This window comes from Numenius arquata, chromosome 12 (genome assembly GCF_964106895.1).
Source record: "Numenius arquata chromosome 12, bNumArq3.hap1.1, whole genome shotgun sequence".
In the NCBI taxonomy this organism is placed as follows: domain Eukaryota; kingdom Metazoa; phylum Chordata; class Aves; order Charadriiformes; family Scolopacidae; genus Numenius; species Numenius arquata.
The window spans coordinates 10,301,257-10,326,650 of NC_133587.1; the positions used below are offsets into that span (position 1 = coordinate 10,301,257).

A 25,394-nucleotide genomic window follows, 5' to 3' on the forward strand; every position below is an offset into this window, starting at 1 on the left:
GATCTGCTGTTATCTAAGGGCACAACAGCTCTTGAATAATACAGTAAGTGAAACTCCTTCCTATGCAGACAGCAGGGAGAGAGATGCTTGTGTTTTAGCCAGGAAAACTGTGTTTTTTAAACTTTGTATGCATGATAAGGCAGAGATTTGGCAGCTTCTCCCCCTGTGAGAATACTGCTTTGGAGAGGGGGTGTATGCCCACGTAATTACAAGGGGAGAAGATCTGTCCCAAAGAAATTTCCAGAGACGCTTGTCCTGCTGGTGTTTTCCCAGTTGGTTCTGAGGGGGCAGAGCCTCCTTTGATGTGCAGGGAAGCTGGGCTGAAGCACTGAAGGCGGCACCTTTTCATAGCCCCAGCCACAGACAGAGTTAAGGAATAATGTGTGTCAGTAACGATGAAATCTATGCACAGGAAATTTAACGAGAATATATACTTGGAGCTCAGCCTGCATGAAGTATGAACTCTAGATCTTATCTTTCAAAATCCTTCATTGTTTGAATGGTGGAGGGCCTGCTTCAAAAATTTGAGAAATGTTATTTCTTTGGTTTCTTTCCTAGTTTTAGCATTAAGATTAGAAAGAGAAAAATCAGGAAGTTTCTCCCACTGCCTTACATCTCCTTTCTCCATGACCCTTGCAGGTAAGAACAAAATAGAAAGCTTCAAACTGAACATTTGTCTTTTGTTCTGGTTGATTTTTCAACAGAGGTAAAAGCACTTGGTACAAGAGGACTCTGAAGTCAGAACAACCGCAGCTAACCAAGGTTATTCTTCACCACTTCAGTATTCTGTAAACCACAGAACTTGTCTTAGCTTCCTTACACAATTAGGAGTTTTATGAATTACTTTAAAACTAGCCGCTTTCAAAAAAAAAAGAAAAAAATCTCTAAACAAGTAACTAAACTTGCTAACAATGGCCAAATGTTAGAGAGAGTTCTTGTCCGTAATCATGAGCTTTTCTGCAGCATTTATTTTAGATAATTCTCAAAAAGTCATACAATTTTATCTTGTTCTCGTCTCATCAGTCATCTTATCAACCTATCATTGGGGTGTACATTTCTGTATATAACTGGAGCCAAGCGGCTGAATAGCCGATCTCTGCTGACACCTCTCTCTCTCCTCTACCCCCATCACTTTTAAGCCCCCCTCCCAGTCGCTGTTGTGAGCCATGCTGGGATAATATTGATGCAGACCACTCCGCTTCAGTTGTATGATGCAGGGCATTAAGTCAGGGGAAAGGTATTTGTAGAGAGATCTGTTTTTCTCATTTGTGAATGAATTGTTCTGTACACTGAAGTGTGACAACAGTAGCTATCACATTTCTAACTTAATAAAATACCATGACACTTGGTGAGACGCTACCTCATAGTCCGCCGGCTGAGCCTATCATGTTACTGGGCGAAACGCAGGGAAGCTGGTTAACGCAAGAATGTGGACCATGTTTTACTACTTGGTTACGAGACTAATTTTTCATTCTTGCAGAATTTCCTTGAAATCTTAGTGAGCAGGGAATCAAGGCAGGATATCTAGGCTGCTGAAAAGAAGGTCCCGATTGTTCAAATGGAAGTCTGCAGTGGGGACATATCCCGGTTTTCACATCTGCTGACTTTTTAAAATGATACTGCAGGATCTCAGAGGTGTATGATGCGTGGCATGTACAGCCTGTAATGAGTCAAACCTGTAAGACCTCAGTCAACCCTTGCAACTCTGGGAACTGAACTGTTTTTACTGTTGTAATATCTCTAGGTCAGCCTGTGCTACAGAACCTGCATCCAAGTGGGATGAGACCCTTGTACACCCATGTAAAGGAGCCGGAGCTAATGCAGCTTTGAAATGGTACTGCAGGTTCAGGAAAAGCCTCTGCTGTATCGTGAAATACAAGCTGTTCCTGAGGACACATGGAGAAGCTCCTTCTGTTATCATTTACACTCCCTCTGAACACTCTCAAGGTATGTCTCGTGCACATATGAAAACAACTCACAAATGCACAGGTTGTCTATTTGTGTATCAGGACTGTGTTAGAGATTTTTAGACACCTCGTGGATTCATTGATCAGCAGAGCTTGCATCCCTCATTAGGTAGGGGCTAACAGTTCCCAGAACACAAAACCTCCAGGGATGGCTCTGAAAGGCAGTAACTTGTAAACACACTAATCCCTTTGTTTGTTAATTCCTCATCCCCCTGTCAGTTCCCCTGCCCTTAATACCTGTTTTTCAGAGTGATAGACAATAATATCTCCAGAGGGACTGAGGGTGGAAGGTACTATTCTTTAGCCAGCGTTGCACTGTGAACAAAAGGCATCTGGGAGAAAAAGCACAACCCTGGAAAGCCCAGAATTTGTATTTTAACTTCACTGTGATCCGTGACCTTGGGCAACTCCTTTTCTCCCTGATTTCCCAAAAGGGAACAGAGAGTGAGAACACCTCCTTTCAAGAGAATATTTGCTTATATATTCTGCAGTGTGATCAGAGCCCTTTGTACACAACATCTTGTATGGCCTATACTTGCAGACCGTAAGGATTTAATCTGCCTGTACTGTTGCAACTGCAAGCAGAGATGATGTGGTTGACGGGCACGTAAGTGCCACATGAGTGGATGAACTAGTGTGCCAAAACCACACTTGTATGACTTCAACGCGTGGCTCAGCAAACGCAGGCCTTGCTTGCCTGGATTGTGTTGCTAACAACCGCCAGATTGGGACAATGCTTGTGTCACTGCACGCCCTGGAAATGGAATGCAGCGGCTGCCCCTGTGAAGGTTTGGTGCCTTGATTCTTTGCTACGGGGCAAGCACACCACTAAGCTGTGCTTCAATAAGCACCGACCTCCTCCTCTGCCCTGAATCAGTTGGGAAAAAAGTCAAGCTCCTAAGTTGTTCAACTTAGGAGTTAACTTGCTGACATCAGAGAATCTGTTATTGTAAAAAGACCAAAAGTGCTTGGTAGAATTCTTGGTCTAAGGCTTCTCTAGTCACCCACCTGCCTTGGGGATCAGTGATCGGCCTCCTTCTATCCAGCTAGCCTGAGGTTTGGGGTGAATCAAATGTGAAACCGGCCTCTCTACTAGGCTGCAGCACTAAGAGAGGATGGGTTGAAGCAGTTTATCTGAACGGATCTGCTGATTTGCCTTTTCACACATCCAAGATTCCCACTCTTGAGCATGCCAGGAAAAATGCATGCAGACAATGCATCCAGGAAACAGTTGCTTGAGTCCCTTCTGGGTAAGCCCTGTAAACACATAAAGCCCTGGCTAACAATAGTCTCAGAATCATTTTTTGATAGAAAGAAAGGGTTCCTCACTCAGACTTTGAAGCCAGTTTTTTGCTGCGATGTGAAATCACATCCTCACCAGACTAAGGAAGATCACACAAACGCTAGTAAGGGCTGTGCAAACTTTGCTGTATCTACGGACAACTGTTTCATCCTCATCAGGGACTTTCTGGAAATGCTTCAAAAGGGCTTTATATCCTGGCAGCACCTTCTGCTCTGCACGGCACTGAAAACTGCAGCCAGCAAAATAAACCATTCCCTCGTGCTAAAGCAAGGTAATAACTAACTCCTTGTCCAATCTCCCTCTGGCGAGGATGGGTGACATCTCCTCCACTTCTCCCCCTGCTTCCACTGTCAGGACCAAGGCCAGCCATACTGTGGTTTGTTCCGTCTGCTGGGGCCCCCAAAATGCCTGAACTTGGCTATGGATGAGTGCCAGAGGAAAGTTTTGCTATGTTTAGCATTATCCAGGAAGAGTACTCCTGCTTTGGTCTTGAACTGGACAACGATCCTACTGCTTCCTCAGTTACAGCTTCTTTCACCCTGCCCTAACACAGAAGTTGATCAGAAATGGTTTCAGCCCCATGCGGTTTTAGCTTATTTTGTCTTGTACAGGCCAGTGTTATACCACATGATGGTGCTATATGGTAATGCTTGTGGGTCTAGAACTGAATCAGCTTCTGTGCTTGTTTTTAATCAATTTCTTTTTTAACAGTATCATTCACTGTATTTTTTTTAAGCCTAACACTTGGTGACGTGTGATCCTTACATATCACTTTGTGAATATCAAAGCTGACTTTTATTTATCATCCTAAATGAAGGAGTAGGCTGGTTAACGAGCAGGGATGGATGACTGTTGTGACAAATTCTTCCACACTAAAATGGCTTTTTTTTGGAAAGTGAAATTTTTTAGAAAGTGAAAACAAACCAGCTTGGTTTGGTTTTGGTTGGAAAAAACCTTTGGTTTGTTTCACTTATCAAGCACGTGTGAAAACGGAAAACTGAAATTTTTCAGTAGAAAATGCTCTTCTCTTTCCAGCTCTCTCTCTACCTGGGCCATGCATCATCATTTAGAACACTTAGCACTTTTATCTTAGTGCAGGACCTAAGATAAAATTGTCTCACAATGCTCTGTCTTCGCTTGTTTCTGCTCTGGCTAGCTGGAACACTACTTGTTTTCAAAAGTTTTAAACGTTTTTCACAGTTTTGAGCCATCCGGGTAGAGCAGCGAGTTGTTCTCACCTTTAGGTGCCTATGCTGACCCTTTACACCCTCTGGCAAGTCCATTAAGGTTACACTGACTCACTCATTCCACTGCCCACCTTGATGTTTCTCAATTTTTCAGTAAAAGCAAGTAAACTGATAAGAAATGAGCAAAAATTGCTTCTCTTTTCTCATGCAGCAACAAAACAGCACTAGTAACGTAAATGTCTTTATTTACCACCTTTGTAGCCCAAACTAGAGATAACCTCCCTTAACATTTTGCTGAACAGATCTGTCCTGTAGCACCTGGCTCTCTTCCTGTGCTGGAGATGGAGCCCAGGTGTTTTGCTGAAGGTTTTGATTTCTATTTGGAGACACAGCGCTAAACTTTAGCTCTTCACTGGACTGGTTCTGACTGTGTTACATAGTCCTCGTGGAATGAGAAAGTCCTGTATCTAAGGGATTTTTGTTTAGCTTTTGCTTCCTTAATGTCTAGAAACCACAAAAGAGAACGAACACAACACACTAACTTTTTATAATTAAAAACTTTGCTCTACCATAGTGGCTGAAGAATAACTTGAGAGGCCATATGAGACAAAACTGACCTAAGGACTCTCTAGCAGCCAAAGTTGTTACTGACTGGTAAGTGTACAGAATTTGACAGAGGCCAGACAATTGCTACTTCTTTTCATGTTTTACAGCAGTAAATGAAGCAAGGAGAAAATTTTTTTAAAAATGATTTGCCAACTTATATTCTTACAAAAGTCTAGATAGGCAGAGAGTTTCTGGAAGGTGGATTTGTGCAGGACATGGAGCTTTGTTGCACCCCATATTGAGATCTGATCGGTGAAAAGTGCTGGTTGTGTGTTAAATATTGTCACTATTTATATAGCACCCTGGACTCCCAAACAGCAGCATTCTCTTCTTTCCCCCCCCCCGCACAAGAGAAGGATTTTTTTACTTTTCACTTTCCGTACCCTCATCACCAACTCCCTCTTTGAAAAAAAGCTGCAAGAGGAACAATCTGTCAGTTCAGGTGCTAACCACTACTTGTCTTTGAAAGGAAATGAAAATTCTCAGCAAGTGAAACCTCAGGCTGTTAGGAGGCAGGTGGCAGGAAAGCATGCACCTCCTGTAATACAGAAGACCACAGTGCAACTAAGCTGTGAAGCAAGCAGAAGTTCTTAGTGAACTCATCAGGCACAGAAAAAGTTCTCTCATTTCATCTGGCACAGAAACAAATTCTTCCTTTTTCAAGTTAAGAAAAAGATCGTAGAAGTCTGCCCAGGGATGCCAGATTTTTTTCCTCCAAACACCTCCAAGCAGTTCTCTGACTCCAAGGTGTCCACTGCTAACCCATCTCACTCACTTTGTACATGACTTATTCAGACTACTTCTACTGATTGCAAATGCAAATAACTTTTCATCAGCTGTTTCTCAGCTGGTGTCAGAATTCTGCTTGAATTTTACTACATTTATGCTTATATACACACACCAAAAGGATTTTTGCTTTGTATAAGGTATGATCAGATCTAACCATGCCACAAAGAGGAAGGATTTTTCCTCTGGGTCTTTTATGCTGAAGCTCCCATACTTTGATCCTGCATTGTGCCTGAGCTTGAGCAGACCTTCTGCTCTGTGTGTGCAAACAGACCTTCCTTGGAACAGAGACCATTTTTAAAACCTCTGCATGGGCTCATACCTAATTGCTACCTGTCCCATAGGATCCATGCTAATTTTGCTTAATAAAATTATTAAATAGCAAATTTCAGGAGAAGCAGCGGCAATGTCCTCATTATTAGATTTAGTAAAACTGCCAAAAGCCATCATTGTTACCGTGCATTTAGAAAAAAACTCCTTAACAGAATGAAGATGTCTAAGGGACACAGTAAAGTATGCTTCCAATAAGCCATCTAAGGCCATTTCTTTGGGGTCAAAAATGAAAGTTTCTTGGCCAGAAAAACAAATTTGTAGACCAGATGCAAATGATTAGAAAGAGAGATGTTAAATAAAATAAGCAGCTACATACCTCCAGGTCATTAAAGAACAGATGTGTATCTGCAAGGTTGAAGATCATTTCTTCCATCATAAGACCTATCCGCACAGACGTTGTTGTGTCCTGTTAAGGGAAAATAAGGGTCTTTTTCCGTTCACTTTGATTTTTTCTTTTTTCTTTTTTTTTTTTTTTGCAGAGGGAGATCTTAGAGCAAACACAGAATCTACACATTCCTGTTTCTGAAGATATGTTCATTAAAGTAATTTTATTTCCTAAGTGTATCTTAACATGATTTTCCCATCGTTTCTTTTCCTCTCCTAGATAACCTAATTACATTCTTTGAAGGATGACTATGGCTTGCCTTGACCAATAATAGCCCACACACTTCAGATGATATAACAAGAACCTTTAAACAACTGAGACTATATAGGAATTGCTTCAGTAGGTTAAACCAAGAACTGATTTCCAATAGCGTCATTAGTGAACGGTTAGGGGATAGTTACGGGCAAGAAAGCGCACAGAGGGTAATCCTTTCTTGACTCCAACTTTCAAACCAGCTGCAGAAGGTCAGCATTATTCTCTTCTGATGTCAAACAGCAACTTGCTGAGCAAAACATGAAAACAGAACTCTGGAGCTCAAGCATGTGCCTCAGAATGCTTGACTTAGCTCTTTACTGCCACGCTAGCTCAGGCGATCAGTACGGAACAGGACAGAAAGGCAGAGGTACTGTTCCCACACCAGAGCATGTATCTACTGTCAAGGAAGGAGATGCAAGAGCAGCCACACCACTGCAAAGCTCTTCCATCCCCACTGAAGCTGCCTACTTATTTAACAGCATCAGCAGAGTTAAACCAATCCCATCCTACCATGCAAACCAAATTATAGCATAATAAAACACTTGTCCGAGTATGCCTATTCCTGCTCAGGACAGAGCGTGCTCTGCAGTGGTATAAAGCATGCCTGCAGAGCCAGAACTGTAGCCACAGTGACAGTTACACCCAAATAACTGCATTGATTAAAAAAAAAATAAATATGAAACAAGGCAAGACACAGCACATTAAAATGCTGGAAGGGTTCATGTGTCATTCTAGCTAATGTTAGAAATGGTGACGTGCACCCAATGCTCCTGTTTGTGTGGGCTGGCTGACTCTGATGGTTTGCTCATTCTGCCACCTGCTTGTACCAGCAGCCCCCTGCCCAGCTGGGTGTGGGTCTAATGTGGCCCTGCCCCAAGAGGCTCCCAAACTGATTCCTAAATGGGAAGGATGTGACGCAGAAGCTCTGGCTGCCTGCAGCATTTGTAAAACACACTTTTTTAACAATTAAGAGAATGTGAAAACGCACGGGCCAGAAGCTCTAAAATGGCTTCTACATGTTCTTAAGCATGTGTGAACTTTCTCACATCCAGATCCTGCCCCTAGCAACATCAGTGGTAAAACCTTAAGTAAATTCCCCTGGAGAAGGACTATGCTACCTGCAGCTCTATAGTTCTTTTAGTTGATTCGTTTTGGAAAAGTAAAGTTTTCCTTGCCCCTTGCTACCCAGCCAAGACATCACAACTGCCTGTGAGAAGGCTGTCACTTCATTTCCCCACCAAATCAGCAAGTGCAAGCTTAAATCAGCCCAAGCTCCCAGAGAATCACCCACAGAGAATCCTGCGTGGCAGAAGTGACTGACACATTTGGCTGGGCCATTTCCCTTTCCTCTGGCCTGGAGGGCTCCATTAAGAGCTGACTGCACGTGCACAGCACATCTACTTGCTCCTCCAAGCTGCTCCTTTCATGGGGGATGGTGGCCGCAGGGCTCCTACAGCTCTTGGCTTCCTGCTTGAAAGCTGCCCAGTGGGCACCGGATACAGCCTCTGTGGATCTGCTACACGACCTGCTGTACCCAGCCTGGTGCACTGCAATATTAAACGAGTCTCAATCATTTTTCCATGTCTGTCATGCCTGAAGTCAACTACTTCTCCTGCCCTCAAACAACTGACCTTGTTCCTAAACCCACAGCAAAAGCACAGAAACACACTGATACAAACAATAAGGTCGCCAGCAGAACATTTTCTTATTCATTAAATACTTCAAAAACACAAGCAAAAATAATCTGTGGTTAATTTGATAAACACTCATTGCTCAAAAGCATTGTGCCTGTTCAAACTAAACAGCAACAGACAACTTCAAGAAAAAAAAAAAAGGAAGAGCATTCCCACAAAAGACTTTTATTTGTAATTCATCTTCATTAGGACAGGGATCTCTCATCTTTATGTTTATGTGGGTGGTTTTCCTCCACTACAGTTACAAGCCATGCTAAACCAGGGCAGATTTATATGTAGTCTTTGCTCTAATTTTCTACAGATTTCTGCGGAGTCATGTTGTTGTATGACAGGACAGACATGAATTAGTTGAGGACCTCTAACAGGGAGCACAATGTTTGGAGGACGAGTACATTTCAATCAACCTTTGCGGCAGATGCTGTTGACATAGATGGTGTATTACACACTAACCTAATTATTACGCATTCTTGGTGTAGTTCTCTTTAATTAGAGCAGAATGGCTGTGGTTTCAGCCATGTGTGTGACTCACAAGCATTGTGCCCAATCTAAAGAAAAGCTCTGTCACTCATGTTTAAACATGCTTGTTGCTGTCCCAGAAAGAAGGGCACTTTCTCCTCTGGGCAAAAAGTAAACTTCAACAGATTTGCCTTAAACACGTCTCTAATTTTTAAGCCCCAAACCTGCTCCCCTGACAAGGCACAGGGACACAGGGGTAATCAGGGCATCTGACTGTGGCCCCATGCAAACAGCACTGAATCAAATTTTACTACCCAGGTGTAGTTACACGGGGGAACTGTTTTGAAGAAAATATGCTGCTAGGAAGAAATTATTTTGTAAAATAGTTTTTAATGAAGCAATTTATTTTTATACATTTCAAGGATCATTAGCCTTTAAAAATCTTTCAGGAAATCTCATTGGTTGGTATCTGTCATTTATCCCCTAAGTTTTGTCTTTAGCTTTATTGGTATTAATCACTAATGGGGAGTAGGAAACATTTCCACAGTGTATGAAGTTACCTTCTCTAAACTAAACAATATGGAAATTAAACTGTAGATGAGAGGAGAAAAAAAAAATAAGAAAAAAAAAAAAATCTTTCTCTTGAGATAGAGAATATGATGGAATGAAAATAAAACTGAAAAATGCACTTTACCACCCAGAGGGGAAGTCGTTTGGGGAAATGATTTGGCATCACTGCTTTCACAGTATGGACATTTCCTCTATAGCAAGGCATGCTTCCAAGTCTTAAAGAGGCTGATAAAGTTAAAAGGCAAATCAGCACTCCCAGTATGATACGGGTGTCTAGAGGCACTAGGCCAGGGTTCCATTGGCAGTTATTTATTTGCATTACTGTAGCATCTAGAAGCACTAGTCCCAGACTGGAACCCCACTGTGCTAGAGGTTGTATCCACACAGAGGAAAGGCACAGTTTCTACAGCTTTCAATTCAAGTATGAAAAAACAGGAGAATCAGACTGACGGGAAAGCACCAAATGAGATAGCTGTATCAATCAACATGTTATCCAAATTCTTTATACAGTGTGTAAATAATCTGAAAGAGAACTATGAAATTTATCTTAAGATTTTGATTGAGAGCTCTTCTTAAGCATAGAAATCCCATACCACTAAAGGATATCTCTGTGCTGCAGGGGATGCCCTGGTGGACTGCTAATGCGTACGTTGAGTAGTGTGAGTTTAGCAGAGCAGTGTAAAGTTGCTGCATTCATACCGATGATCCCTGCTAGCATGTCCTTCCGTAGCAAAAATGCACCCTGGAGCTCTGGGAACAAGCTTCCTGGGTAACAGATCTAGCCAATGCTTTCCAATGCACATGAAGCCCAAGGAAGAATGGACCACAGAGAGCCTGAAATCAAATCTCCTCCAGGAACCACTTTTTACAGTGAAAACAGATTAATCTAAAAACTCAACTCTGAGTGCTTGTTTAGTAACTTTAGAAGAGCAAGGTCCTACCCCTCCGCTAATCTACGAGTCATGCTTTCACAAACAAGGACAATGAGAGGCAGGGATAGAAAACAGGCAATAAACTCCTTTTGTAAATAAAACCTCCAGCACCACAGTGTATCCCCATATGCCTCACCTCTGCCACGCACCACTGTTGGAGCTTCCTTAAGGGTCGAAATTAAACAGCCCCACAAATTACTTTTGGTGCTTCCCTCTGGTGCTTGGAGCTAACAGACAAGGCACTCCTGACCCTCCAACACACGGCTTTAACAGGCTTCTTCCCATCGGCGGGGGGAAATAAGGACCAGGGGAGCAATGGTCATTTTGAAGTATTCATTCTCAAAAAGCTTGATATTCTCCCTCCTCAATACACCCTTCACACCCACTACTACTCCCAGGAGCAGTAGTTTCACAGCTGCCCATTTCTGCTCAGTGCACATCTTCAAGGAACTGAGAAGTAAAATGTCCCCATTCCCTACTACTCCTTCATAAACAATCAAGTGTCAAAACATACAAAGAGTAAGATAAGCCCTTTTTAAGATTTTAGATAAAAAAACCCTTAGACCTAAAGAGCATCCTCTCTGCTGTTTCTGTCACAGCTGTGACTTTCAGCTAAGGACTGATGGGCTATTGCCTACTGCTGACAACAGCCACACCATGTGAGCAAGATGATTTCCACTGTAAATAAGGCACTGCCAACTCCCAGCTCCATATCTGCCTGTTTTGGGGTAATTTTGCTGCCTGTTCAGCAGATAGTCTGACTAGAGAAAAACATGGGCAACAGAAAACTGTGGAACATGCTGCAGAGGAAGACAAAAGTGTCCATTCACCGAGGGGAACATTTTCTTTCATATCCCAATGGCATGAGCTGATATATCTTCTCTGAATGTTGCTTTGATGTTGGCTAGTTGCATGCACTGTTCCTAATACTTCAACTAGTTCTGTACATTTGAAGTGAATTGCATTTTAAAATTACAATTTGAGTTCATTTATGTCCTCCAAGCTAATAACACCTTGCCTAAAATTAATTTGTGTTTTCATTTTGCCCCCTCATTTTGAGTTACAGGATGACAGTAGATGGCTAAAAGGAGTTTGCTGAACAGCCTCCAGTCTGTCTTTGCTTAAAGATGATTTCCACAAAAAATGGAGGTGAACAATGAACAAGTATTTCCCTATTACAGCAGTGGGTTAAAGTAAGAAGTTAGGTCTGCTCACTCCCATGTGAAACTCCAACCAGTCTGTACTAAAGCAAAGGGAGCGCAGAATGTCTAGGCATACCCAAATTAGCTTTAAGCTACCGAATGTGGGTACAAATAGCTGCACGTATGTTGCAGCATGCACTACGTAGGTCCCTAGACCCTTCTTCAGGAGCTAACCTACACAGAAGCCTGCATTGCCCTATCTTCACTATGAAAGGTGCTGGCATTACATACACAAAAGCCCATGAGCATTGCAGCCACACTGCAAACTGCACCGTCAGCATCCTCCCAAATGGCTCTGTATTAAAACCTTCTTACCACTGCTCTCCTGAAACACTGAGATTGATTTTTCATAAACTGCTTATACTTGCCCTAGAGTATGCATTAAAAAGACATGTATTTGTTAACACCTGCAGCTACTACTAATCCAGTTGGCTGGATGTCCACAGCCAGCTCTCCCCTCTTGTACACTGTCATTTTGAAAGGAAGAGAAAAGCAGACTTATCTCTGGCAATCTCTCAAGTGCAAGTCACTCTCGCCTCCGATCCTGGCTCCAAAGCCCATTCCAAGCCTCTGCCTTACAGGTACCCTGTTCAGACTTGCAGGCCATTAGCAAAGGGGCAAAGCTGGCTCCTTTGAGACGGATAACAAATCAGCTTGTTGTCTGACTCTGCTTCTATTCAGCAATGTGCCAATTAACCCGACATTCAAAATGTTAGGACAAAGTCTTTCTGAGTGTGGATCTTGAATTCAGACCTCTCCCCCCAGCTGTAAAAAAAACAAAATAAAGCCCTAGTATTTAAAACTAATCAGTCTCTTTAAATCCCTGCCAAATACCTGTTTATGCCGTGAGCAAATAATTACTTTTCTACAAGGAAGAAAGTATTAATTAAGAGTATTCATCAGACTCCTATTCTATAGGGTTTATCTACCACAGGTGTCAGCCAGAGGTGAGAGACGGATTAGTATACAATCAAGGGCTTTCTAAGTTAAATCTTCTCCTTGTGGTTAGCTGTTAATAATGAAGTTGTCACCAAAAGAAAGAATTTAATAGTTTTAATTGGGTTTAATTACTTGGAAACTCCTGGAAAATGGACCAGCTTGGTTGTAGTATAAAAATAATAATAATAATAATTTAAAAAGCAAAGATAAAAATGCCTGGGCCACATGTTTGAACAAAAAGAGTCTGTGAGAATAATCATTCTTTGGTTGTAACATTTTGTACCTTGATCAGATATTGATAGATGAACATGGCTTTCCCATAATAATGGGAAATTAACCATGTGGATCAGTTCTAGTTCAAGTAGGTCCATGTCTTTTTGAGGAAAAGAACAAATTTAGCTCTTTTACTACACTTAAGAAGCTTACCTTGCAATTTTATCGTTTTAATAGACACAGGCTACAGCCAGACCCAGCTTCTCAGAGCTTTTCAAGTGAGAGAGTGGGTATTTGAGAGAAAAGTTGTTTTAAGTAACCAAAGTAGCTCAGTAGCTGAAACTCATTTTCAGAAGTGACTTACTTAAGTGACTACACTTCAGACTTTTAAAAATAGAATTGCACTTTTTCAAATAGAATCATTCAGTTCTTCAGGCTCTAAACACTTTTTTCCCCCAAAACAAAGACGTACTGTTTTACCTAAACATTGATATATCCAGGTTTATTAGACAGTTGACCTAATTTAAATGAATAATGAATACAGTCATCACAGTTTGATCTTGTGAAAAGCCCATGCTAGATGGAAACAAATATAATTTAATCCCTTTTGTTTAGATACCTTTTCATATTCACCCTTACTGTGACTTGAAAGGTATTTCCAAAGTATTGCTTATTATTTACTGAAGGATTCTCTTTTTACTGCATGTATCTATTCAGAAATGGTTGGGGACTACACCTTGGAAATTATTCCAATAAGCAAATGGGCATGTCATTCACTAACTCTTCACATTCAAGAACACATGGAGGTTGAAAAGGTTCTTCTCCCTCTCTAAATGAACTATGCTTATGAACAAGCAGTAATGACTACATTAATTTATCCAGTGTCTGAACCCATGAGTTCTGAAATGCATTCCAGTCCTGTGAGAATACTGTACTTAAATACGGGTTAAAAGCTGGATCATGATCCTTGAGAACAAATGGAAATTATTTTTATTTATTAATACAAAAAATTCATGACCAAAATCTACAAATAATTTCTTTTTACTATAGAGGGCATAAATGTCAAAAAAGGGAGTGGAATTTAACCCAAATACGTCTTCATTCCCTTCCCCTCCTCACAGGAAAATCACTGTATTTCTATGTGTAGGCCCTTGACAGCTCTGTGAAAAATACTGAACTCCTGGAAAGCTTGGTGGAAACACATCACTGTGTGTAATCCTCAGCACAACTGCATATTTTGCACATGCAAATTCCTAACACAAATTATGTCCCTTTAGGTTTTTTTTAAACTATTTTCCCCTTAAAATCAAGTCATGTTTCAGCGATCCTGAAAAGCAAGTACCCTTTACTCACGCTTGTTTGACAATCCAGCATTGTTTCTGATATATATTTTATGTCAAAAATAATCCTTTAATACTTCCAAATGCCACATGTGCACTTTGCTTAGAAAACCCTCTGCTCACCTAAGCTCTAGTACAAGAGGTTACATCTATACGAGCTCAGAGCATCTCCCATGCCCACCATCTAAGCTGCTGTGGATCTGGTTTTGCTGTTTCTGCTGCTGCTTCTCATCAACCACTACAGATGATAAACACAGATGTTTGCTCCCGAAATACACATTTGAAATAATCAAACGGCTGGAATTATTTACTCTTCTCTCTCCAATAATGAACTAATAATTGATATAGCAGCATGTCTAAAGTAACAGACTTTTTTATTACCTGCAGTGATTGAATGCTTTTTTAATTTAACTTAAAAAGGCATTAAATACAAGGTTTAGCCTCCAGTGGGTAAAAAAATCTCCAACTTCCTCAGAAAATCCTTTCCAAATTGTATTCATCTTGACTTAATCCATGATCTACTGAGTGAATTAGGCTCTATTTGTTTTGAAAATCTATTTTATGGAGTTCCAAGGACTGTGTTTTCCTTAGGAACGGCTTATTCTGCCTTTCTGACCAGGATGCCTGCTAGCAGCCCTCAGCATAGGCCTCTGCAGGTTTTTAATGTCCCAAGGTGCCCCACACATATGACTAACAAAATGTAAATAAACACAGCTGAGCCAGTAAGAAATTGGAAGGTTTTCTCATTAAAGAAATAAAATAAACAGATGTCCTTAAGCACTTTGGCTCATGTTTGTCAAAGGAATGGAAAACTCTCAGATGTTTGAACAGCAGTAGTGATATAAGGCCACATCTCAAGCGAGAGAAGAAGAAAAAAAGCAACGCCATGGCACTTAGAATTAACTAATAGTTCTCAAGGGAGGGCGCTTTTGATTTGAACCTTAGCAACTTCTACAAATAGTTTTTAACAGCCGAGCAATAAAATGGGGTTTTATTCCTTCTCAGTTTGTAAAGTAGTAAAGGACAGATTCGGCCATTAGAAGCATGAATCACCATCAGATTTGATTAAATCCCTATGGTGTTTCAATCAGGTCCTGGCTTTAGGGTCCTGCAAGAGAACAAAGCAGGGAAAAGCGCAAGCTACTTGAAGCGTTCAATGAAAGGAGGGGAAAAAAAAAAAATCAACAAAAATCAACCATAGGGTTTTACAAGGATCTCGAGTAGAGCCAAGCAGGAACTTTTCAATGACTTTTTTTTTTTGTTTTAATTAGAAATTATAATTCACTTAAAGGAAAGCTTTTTGTAAGAACATAAAACTGCCAGTGAAAATTTTGAGGAATAAGGTTTCTTAGATCTACAACATCTAACAAGACAGTCTAGTTCATAGACAGCCAACATACAAGAGCTACGATATTTGCTTGAAATGTTTATGTGCTGTCCTTAAGTGGACCAAGCAGCAACTTTAGTGACTCTGTCCAAAAGGTCTTGAGGCCTCTCTCTTAGTATACCTGTGCCACTGCAAGGCCCCCACCAGAGAGGTAGAGTCCATGTTCACACAGGCTGGAACCTTTAGCACATGCCCTGTCTCTATCTCACTGATACCTGTCTGCTTACAGCTCAGATAAAGCTCATGTTGCCACTTCTGAAATGCAAAAGCAATAAAAAAACATGGCTGTCATAGAAAAACAGCCTCTACATCAATCAAACCACACGAGCCAAACTGCAAGTCCCCACTGAAAGCAGCCAGAGTGGCCACTCCAGGCAAAGCCACCACATAGTCGAGGCTCACAGGGACACAACATCTAAACACCTTTCAGTTAAGGTTTACTAAAATCTAGAATATGAATTTGCACAACGCTGATTTAAAACTGGGACATAATGTGCTCTATTATTATTTGCAGTATGTTTTTCTTAATTCGAGCCAATTCAACATGCTGAACAATCTCAGAAATCGCTATTCATCTTACAGGGAATTTTATAGATCGTAGCTCCCAGGTTTCAGCACACATCGTCAAAGTACTGATAAAGATCCAACACAATTCAAGAATTTAGACTGTCCTATGTACTCAGTTCTTTAAATCAGTGCTAAAATAACATCCTTTCCATTTGGTTCTAGGATTTCAGAGTAACTTGCACGTAAAGATGAATTTTAACTCCAGATTTTACTTTACTCACAATTTATTTTGACATTAAAATCCCAAGGAGCGTACCAACACAGAACAAGAATACACATTCTGGGAACAATACAAAATACTGAGCAAAGGTATTAGCTTCACGCACACCCCTCAGCTAAGGAAAACAATGCACCCAGTACCCCCTTTTTTCTTGATACGAGTCCTTTGAAATGCGTGAGAATGAATCTGCAATTTTTTTTTTTTTAATGCTCTGACAATACACATTATGGAACAAGCTTGCAAATATTTCAGTCAGGGAAAGGGGAATAGACTCCTGATATTTTTTGGCATGGGAGTGCTTGCAATCTCTGTTTATTGTGTCTGAATTAATACTACCAAAAGAGTCTTTCTGCATTGTGCCTAGCTGCTTCAAACAAATGGCCAAAGCCCCTTGACTTTTACCTAAGTCACGTGAAACCCCAGCAGGATTTTTGATTTTGGATTGGTTTTTGGATTTTGACCTGGTTTTCCCATTATGTTTAGTCAGTGAATTGGTGGGTGGATCTTTGCAGACATAGTAAAAGACTGCAGCCATCTTCCTGTTGAATGGGAGCTCTATTATACATGCCTGAAGGGATTAAAAGGGCTGGGTGGACAGTACATTAAGCTATAATGATGGTCGACATCGGTTGTGGTCTCTAGGCACATGGTAAATATTCTGCACCCATACAGTGATCAGAAGCCTGCAGAACAGGTTTCTCCTCCAGGGTTAACTGGCCATGGAGCTTTTTTTTTTGCCTTTTCTTTGTCAGACAGCCTCCTGCTGAGAAACGAAAGGGTGGAGAGATTTCCTCAGGTTTGACAGCTTTGCTGCCCTGATCATTTAGACCGTGACTCCATATGTTTGTGCAGGTATGCATCCGTTCAACCATGGGAAGAAAGCAAAAGGAGATGTAAATTTGCAGGCCACTCTGACTGCCACTATGAAGGTTATACTGCAGTGACCGTATGGGAAAGACATTAAGACCAAATGTCTGATGACTGTGCAATACATGGAATGGAGAAAAGAGTTTGGGCAGAAGGGATAAAAAAGGAGCAACTTCACCCTTCGACCTTGAGTAAATTTTGTGTCTTAACTTCTATTAACGCTGTCAGCAAATTATTTTCTAAGCGCCTGAGATGAACTGTTCATGCTCTGAGGAGCCCATATCTATGGCAAAGACGACAGAGGTTCCCCTCAGAAACCAAACAAAGAGAATTTTCCCATGAAATCAGACCAGAAAACATACACTGAAGCATAAATGATTAATAATATGACTACAACTGATAATCCTTTTTGTGAATTTTTCCTTCTTTTTTTTCTTTCTTTTATTTTTTTTTTTTTTTCTGGAAAATCAGATTTTTTTTTTGAACAGTTCCCTATTGCTGCCATCATCAAGGAAGGGAAAACACGCAGAACCACTTGAAGTTTTGTAGCTAAAAACCACAAGAGTTTAGACCCAAATCTCTGAAGCTATGGTTGATGTCCCTCCTCCCCTCTTCCCAGAAAAATCACTCCAGAAAGAGGTGTTATTCTTCAGCTTGATCAACTATATAGTCTGATTCTTTGAGCAGCTGCACAGCAGCTCTACCAGTGCAACAGACAGGATGATATTGGGACATTAATGTTGGTCAGAGGAATGGTGAAGATCATATAAACTGACACTTTTTCTGGAGGAAGACATACAGAACCAAGACACCCACGTGTGAGATAAAATTCAAAGCATGTGCATGTCTAATTACAGGCACATGAATCTTTTATGATCAATTATGGACAAAAATAAGAATTTTAGGCCTTAATACTTAATTTACTTTGAGATTAACACTTCCTACATTATTCAAGCAAGAGATTCTGAAACTCTATTAACCTCTGGCTCATTGTTTCACTTGTACTTGATAGTTCAGCTCACTTAAACATTTTTGAATTGTGTTACTATTTAACAGTTCGCAGGACAGCCTGCCTGAGTGTGCTGTATTCCCCTCTCGGTTTAAGGTCTGCTCCAAAGCCCACCAAAGCCTCTGGTTGTCTCTGGATCAAGCCAATAGCCTATAATACTTTTATAACACAACCATTTCCCTTATAGGAAAGCCCTGAGGAATTTAATACTGATAAAACAAATGAGGAACTATAAAAAAAAATATCATTCTAGAGAAGTTTCTCAAGGAGCCTGTTGTAAGTTAATAGAAAAGGTGATTCATTCATTCAAAAAAAAATGCCTGTTTGTATCATTCTTTACATTTGTATAAAGGAAACAGACAACAGAAGTTTGTCATTTTGTATCTTTAAAGGCCTTCCAAAGCAGACAATCCCCCAAGTTTCCATTTTCCTGTTTTCCTCTCTCTCTCTGGTCCCTTTTGCAGGCTGCTGCTCACAAGTGCCCTGTCTTGGCCTAAGTCTGCTCTCACAGCTGACAGGAACAGCTTGGCCACTGGTGAGTACTTTTGATAAACCCTTTCCGGCTCCACACCCTGACCCCACTTCATCCCACATGAGCTGCTCTAGAGATGGCAGCCCATCAGCAAGAGCTCACAGATACTGCAGTGTCAGGGCTTCTCACCTCCACGGGTCTGTCACACCCTTTGGTCCATCACCATCTGCCCCCATGAAGCATTTCCCAACCCCACACCCTCTAAACTTGTGCAGGAGGTAGCTGATGAAGGCATCAGAGGTTTTACGCTACGACAAAATCAGTCCATTAAGGGAATTCTCCATATGCATACTGCAGCCCCTACCCGGTGCTAAGCATGACCACATAGCAGATCTACACACCGTAAGTTTATGTTTCCTGATCCTGCCTAATTCTTTCTATTTTTTGCAGGCAGTAGGTTTGAGCTAACACATGTATACCTCAGACTGCCTCCTTCATTACGTTCCCTGGGAAAAGTAACCGCTTCAATTACCTTGTACAACGTCGGTCTGAATAAATCCCTGCTTGGAAACACGTGCTTGGTTTTCAGAGGGTGCTGTTAGAAGTGTTAGCAGCATTCCAAGTGCTGCAGTAGACTTCCACACCACAAACACCATTTTATATCCCTTACAACTGTGCACATCTAACAGTGAACAATAAATCTATCTTACTAATTACACATTCAGCTTGTTATAACCATCGTAAAACAAGTACAGCTGGTAAAGCCATGAAATGATGTCAAATCATATTTCTGCTTTCTAGAGAGAAGCAGGGTTATTTTCCAGTCTCCTGATGAAGCTGCCTGTTCAAAGCCATGTGTGGAAACAGCTGCCAACTAGGTCATCCACCTTTAATTAGGCAATGATACTGTCTTTTTTCCTACCCATTTAGAAGTGTTTGACATTCTGTAATTCAAAGTGACTTAAGTGTTTAGCATAAAAAGCTGCCTTAGGAAGAAATTGAAGCACATGGCACTAAACCCAAGAGCCAGCATTTTCTCCTTAGCAGCTAAGTTCGGTATGTTCAACCACAGAGAGAGTTACCTAAAAAATGGAACTGCCTGCATTTCAAAGGGGTATCTAAAGTATGGACCGCTAAATATATGGTTCCTAAAACCCCTTAACAACGTAAGCTGCAGCAGCCATGTGGGAGTAAGAGCCAGTATTCTTCATGGCAACCTAGACTGACCAATACAAAAAGTTGTCTGAGATTCCTAAGAAAATACGTGTCACAAAAAATGTGTTACCTCATTCAGGCCATCTGGCTGCTTGATAGGCTCTTTCTTGCAGGAGACAGACATTGAATAACATCCCGATGTCCTATCTAGTAGCAGCTGAACAATACAAGCTTTTGAAAAACAAGGGGCTACTTGCAACATGAAAGGGAGGTAAATTAAATTTTCACATGTTAGAAGGAAATGCCACAGGACATATTTATACAAATGTGTCTGAACGAAATAGGCAGCATCTGTTTGAAAAGACATCTCATTAGCTGCCCCCACAGTTCCCGATGCAATTTGGCTGGAGAAGCAGTAATGCTAAAAAAATTAAATTTTACCTTCCCATATCTGGATGCAAAGGTTCCCGTGAGTAAGGAGTGAAAAATAATTATCGTCTCATCCAAATCCCACACAAACACACGCTGTGATGACAGACGGAGTGGAAAAAAGAAATACAGTTACATATTAAGCAATTGCAAGAATTCATTCAGTCAGGAAATACGTCCTGTTGGACTAGAGCTTTTTAAGATCTCAAACCATTTGGAGCACTGACTGTAGATGCTTTGTGAAAGCAGGCAAAATGAAATATCAGGAATTTTGGAACTACATGTGTGCTGGTCATCCTGAGAGTCTGCTCTCCTAACAGCCACAGAAATCCCCTGTTGCATGTCAAGTCAGGGGAACAAAACAGCAGACTTATAAAAAGGCCAAAGGAAAAAAATGTACATATAAAGAATAGTTTGAGATGCTGATAATATGAGAAATTATTTTGACTACCCATATCTGTAGGCTCCAGTTACATCACTGCTTTTATTCTGGCTCTTACAACTCACTAGTCTGATGGTGGGGTTTGCTAATAGATGCGACTGTTTATCTTTGCTGGATTTACTAAAGGAATACAAATTAAAGTTATTACCTCAATCTCACTGTCAGCAGTCGGGGAAGGATCGTTGCTTCTTTTTGACCGGGCTCGTACCTTGCCATCTGACCCTCTGTGGTGCCTGTCTGTTTCTACATCTTTTGCTGGTGTTGTCGAATATTCCCCTAATATGAAAAAAGAAATTCCATTGTAAACTTGAATTTTGTACTCTATCATTATAATCAAAGCATGAAACCTTTTAACGGAGAGAACCAAAAACATTGTGAAAACACCATCAGAAAGTCTTACTCTTTTCATGTCAATAGCTGACAGAAATCATTTTTAACTCCTAAGATTTGTTAAAACAATTTAAAAAAATCACCAAGACTGTATATATAACATTTAAGAATGGACATGTCACTTCAAAAACTTTATCACATTTTTCACTAAAAAAAAAATAGCTTTTTGAATTTTACTGTCCCCCTGCTTTTCAAGAGAAAAATGAGAAAGGCAGTGGAAAAGGAAATGAAGACCAATTCAACTTCAGAAAAAAAAAAATTCTTTTTAATTTTGATGAATGCTGATTAAAAATATACTTTCAACAACAACTTCTATTAAAAAATACAGAACTAGCCTGTTTAGCCATATTCTATTTCACAGAGGATAGTAGTTTAGAAATAACTGAGAAGAGACAGTCAAAAGGTGAACTTCCATGTATAAAGTATCTGTTTTGATTGGCTTGAGTTTCATAAACCTGTCTGGATTTCACTTACCTTACATTACAAATCCTTTTCAAACATATTTTTCTTTTCACCTTGCTAAGACGTGGCCTCTCCAGCTTCCTAGAATAACCATATTCTTCTTCAGAGAAGCTTGAATTGTGCCTAACAAGCCTTTCTGAAATCACCCTTTCTCAAAAAGGCTGAGATAAGATCTAAGGAACAGAAAATCCTCCAACTGCTTTTAGAGCAATCTGTGATCACTTCTTTTAAAAAAACAATATTAGTTTATTTTTCTTTTAGAGCAACCACAGATGTTCAGATTTGTTTCGTAAGTCAGCAGACCTACAATGGGCGTATACTGTGATCATCCACAAATTATGTGGTGTTTTATATAAATGTTATTGCATGCCAATGAAAAGTTTATTAGGGAAGTGATATCTGAAGATTGTACTTGAACAGTACATTGGAGGATCATAATCTGTCAGTAACTCCATAAACCATTTAAGCTTTGAGACTTTAAAAATTAAGCCCTCAAAGACAGGCCACAAATTCTGAAGACTTTTTGTGTGGAATTCATCTTGAACTTTCAACTTAGACAAGCAGTTTGTGTTGATTTTTTAAAGAGGGACTTTTTCTTGATGTACTTATTTATGAGCGCATATATTGCATGTTGTTGCAAGAGGTGAATATGAATCTTGACAGAGACGTGGGCTAAAAAGTCATCAGAGAGTCAGGAAACTCTGAGGCTTTTCCAGAGCACGGCTGGCTGTTTTGAACTCACTGCTACCCCCATTAACCCTCATTACTGATCTGGGGTTTGTATGCAATTGTTTTATCTTTTGGTACTACCTCTGCAGGAGATCAAACCTCGCATACTCATGAAAAAAACATAGGCTGGTTTTACAGAGCTTGGATGTTCTAATCTCTTCCCAAAACCCTGTGTTGCACTGTGTAAGCAGAACTGTTGAGTGCTAGGAAATCTGATTTATACATACAGATATATGTATTTTAAAAAATTCCAACAACAAGGTTATAATGTTTATGTCTACAGGTGGCTGAGATTGCCAAACCAAAACCAGAAGAGATGCACCTACCAGACAGCGATTCTGTGCTCTGACTGGTGATATTGTGAGAAGACTCCTGCAGAGAGTAAGTGGAGGTCGGGATGGCTGAGGGGCTGATGCTGTTTGCAGACACGTATGGAGAGTTGTAGGAAGAGCTGTAATACTGTGAGTACTGGCTTTGAGGAAAGCTTGGATATGATGAGTATTCCTTTGAGGAAAAAAGAAACATCTAACTTCTGTGTATCAGGTTTTTATCTTATAAATGAGTAAAGGCACCACAAAGGCAGTGTTATCTGCACATGAAGCAACTCATGGCTCACAAATATTTCACTTAAGGATCATGTTTCATTCACTTATGTAATTAGATTTCTGCTTCTCCTAAATATACTCCTATTTTATCAAATAATCAACAAGAGGTGTGAAATCAGGCAAATTCTGCTTTTTCTATAGGATTTTAGTTATCAGCAGCGACACATTTTGTATTTCAGAGTTCAACAATTTTATATAGGAGTGAAGTAGGGCAGCTTTTTGATAAGGGCCGTGATGGAACACAGTATCTGTGAACAACACAATTTCAGAAATCGGAAGAACAGAATGAATAATTGGGTGAGGGAAGGAGAAAAACAGGCTGCGTTTCCCATGACTAGCAAAATTTTCTGATCAGCTGTTAGAATACGTTACGAAAATGAAGAAAAAAAGTAACAATTTTTTTGCAGAAATGTTCACAGTTGAGATTGTCCCAACTATCTCAGCAATAACTGAATGCCTGAGTGATCTTCCCTACCTACAGAAAGATGAACTAAAAATATGAGGTGGAGTGACCTTGGGGAGCTGAGGTATCACAAAATCATTTGTCTTGATTTTAAGGCTCCCAAACAAACTTCATACCATTATCCTCATATGTTCTTTTTTTTTTTTTTTGTGAGAAGCAGGACAGTAGATTATGAAACTTCTCTCTGGACATGAATTAAAACATGAAAGGTTTAATTTGTTTCTTTTCATTTTAATTGCAACTCCTGGTCTTGTCCACCTATTTGCTTTTTCAGACAGAGAACTGTATTCATGCACTGGGGATTGTCTTTCAGCAAAAGGTTTTTATTTCCTCAGAAATGCTAATTAGTCTCTGATATTAAGAAAGAAAATTAAATAATAAATAGTCTTTAGAAAGACTAAAAGCACTTTCTCCTTAACAGCTTACATCTTTGTCTGTGACAGAGCTATTTCATTAACTTTCAGTCACCAGGGAGCTCTCAAGAGCAAAGACTCAAGTTGTCATAATAACAATTAAACTGAAAATGAAATGCGAGAATTCCATTGTTTTCTCTAAAAGAATATCACAAAATAATGAAAACAGCCCAATTATTTTTCCTCTTTTTAGGTAAACTCCATACTTCAATCAAATGCACTTCTATCAGCAAATGCTGATGTTTTTAGACAAAACTGAAGTAATAAAGAAATTGCCCACTGTTGTCATTACAAATATAAATCAACAATTACCTTACGAACAAGGAATTGAAATTACTGGCCAACTAAAACACATTTTCTGGGACAGTGTTCTCATTTGTTTGCTCCAATCAAGAAGAGCCATTTGCTACTGAAAAACATCTGTCTTGTGTATATATGCATGCTGTTTATTTATACACATGCATTTATCAAGGTATCTGAAGCATGAAGCCCACAGACAGGTGTATTCTCAAAGAAGGAAGCGCACAGACAGTTCAGATGGCTCAATATTCACCAGGGCCTGCCAATGCCTCTTTCAAATTGTTCGTATTTATTACACAGTGCCAAGACAGCAGATGACAGGATCCTAGAAGCAGAGCTCTCTGTTGAGGATGGAAAACATATCTGAAAGTTGTAAGATGGCAGAGGAATGATGAAACTCTTGGCACTGCTACAGCAGCACGGCAGAGGCTGCCGGGACACCCTCCTCCTGCAAGGACTGCACTCTGTGCAAGCCTGTGTATTGATATACACATCTTAAAATTAATCAAGATAATTAGAAGTCCAGAAAATGGACAGGCCACAGGAGTAAAGAAGAACGTTGTTAACCAAAATACATAGCAGTACCCTCCTTAAATATACATAAACAGCAGAATAATCTCTCTGATCTACCTAGCTTCTAAGTGTTTAAAATAAGTGACAAGGTTGCCAATAATAAATCCTGAACCATACCTGATGCACAGCACCGAATCCTGCAGAATTTGTCAGGCCATTGGCTCCCTGGTAAATCCCTGTTGTGCCTAAGGGAAAGAATATCATGGTCATAAAACACACCAGCCATCAAAGTAACAGGATCTCTTAGCACAAATAATTTCCAACAGGAAGTAAAGTACCATCTCACTAAAAAAAAAGCGTATCACAAATCTTGACAAATATAGGCTGCAAAGACTTCAGGCTACTTCTGAGGTCTGCTTACTGAAAGGTATTCAAAGACAACCATTACATAAACTAAAACAAACACTTATGGAGCTGGGAAACAAAGCTGGAAAATAAGGATTCAACCCAAATTTAAAATTCAGTTACTTCTTCTTCCAATAGATAAAACCCCTCAGATTGTGTATATAACCACACACACTCTTTCACACATAGGTATGTCCTGGAATCTGTCCTTATGGACCAGGTACCTGGGAATTTTTAGAAATTCTTAGACTTTGAAAATTTGTTCCCTGGTGTTGACATCCAAAACATAAGAACAGTATTGCTGAGATTTCTGGGATGGCAGGGAGCAAAAACATTGCTTCATCATGGGATGTTAGGACAAGAAAGGATGGACAGGTGAGTTTTACATGGCTCTGTCG

The 25,394-nt window shown here is 40.2% G+C and overlaps 1 protein-coding gene across 2 annotated transcripts in view; it reads right to left on the minus strand.

The window, feature by feature from the left end:
• The window catches only part of EYA2 (EYA transcriptional coactivator and phosphatase 2), a 95,275-nt gene that overhangs the window by 8,446 nt on the left and 61,435 nt on the right, over positions 1 to 25,394 (minus strand). For both annotated transcript variants that reach the window (XM_074156892.1, XM_074156893.1), the window contains 5 exons: positions 24,769 to 24,836; positions 22,624 to 22,801; positions 20,865 to 20,992; positions 20,287 to 20,370; positions 6,499 to 6,588 (listed from right to left, as the gene is read on the minus strand). In XM_074156892.1, coding sequence (XP_074012993.1) covers positions 6,499 to 6,588; positions 20,287 to 20,370; positions 20,865 to 20,992; positions 22,624 to 22,801; positions 24,769 to 24,836 — 548 coding nt within the window. The remainder of the gene's footprint in view (positions 1 to 6,498; positions 6,589 to 20,286; positions 20,371 to 20,864; positions 20,993 to 22,623; positions 22,802 to 24,768; positions 24,837 to 25,394) is intronic.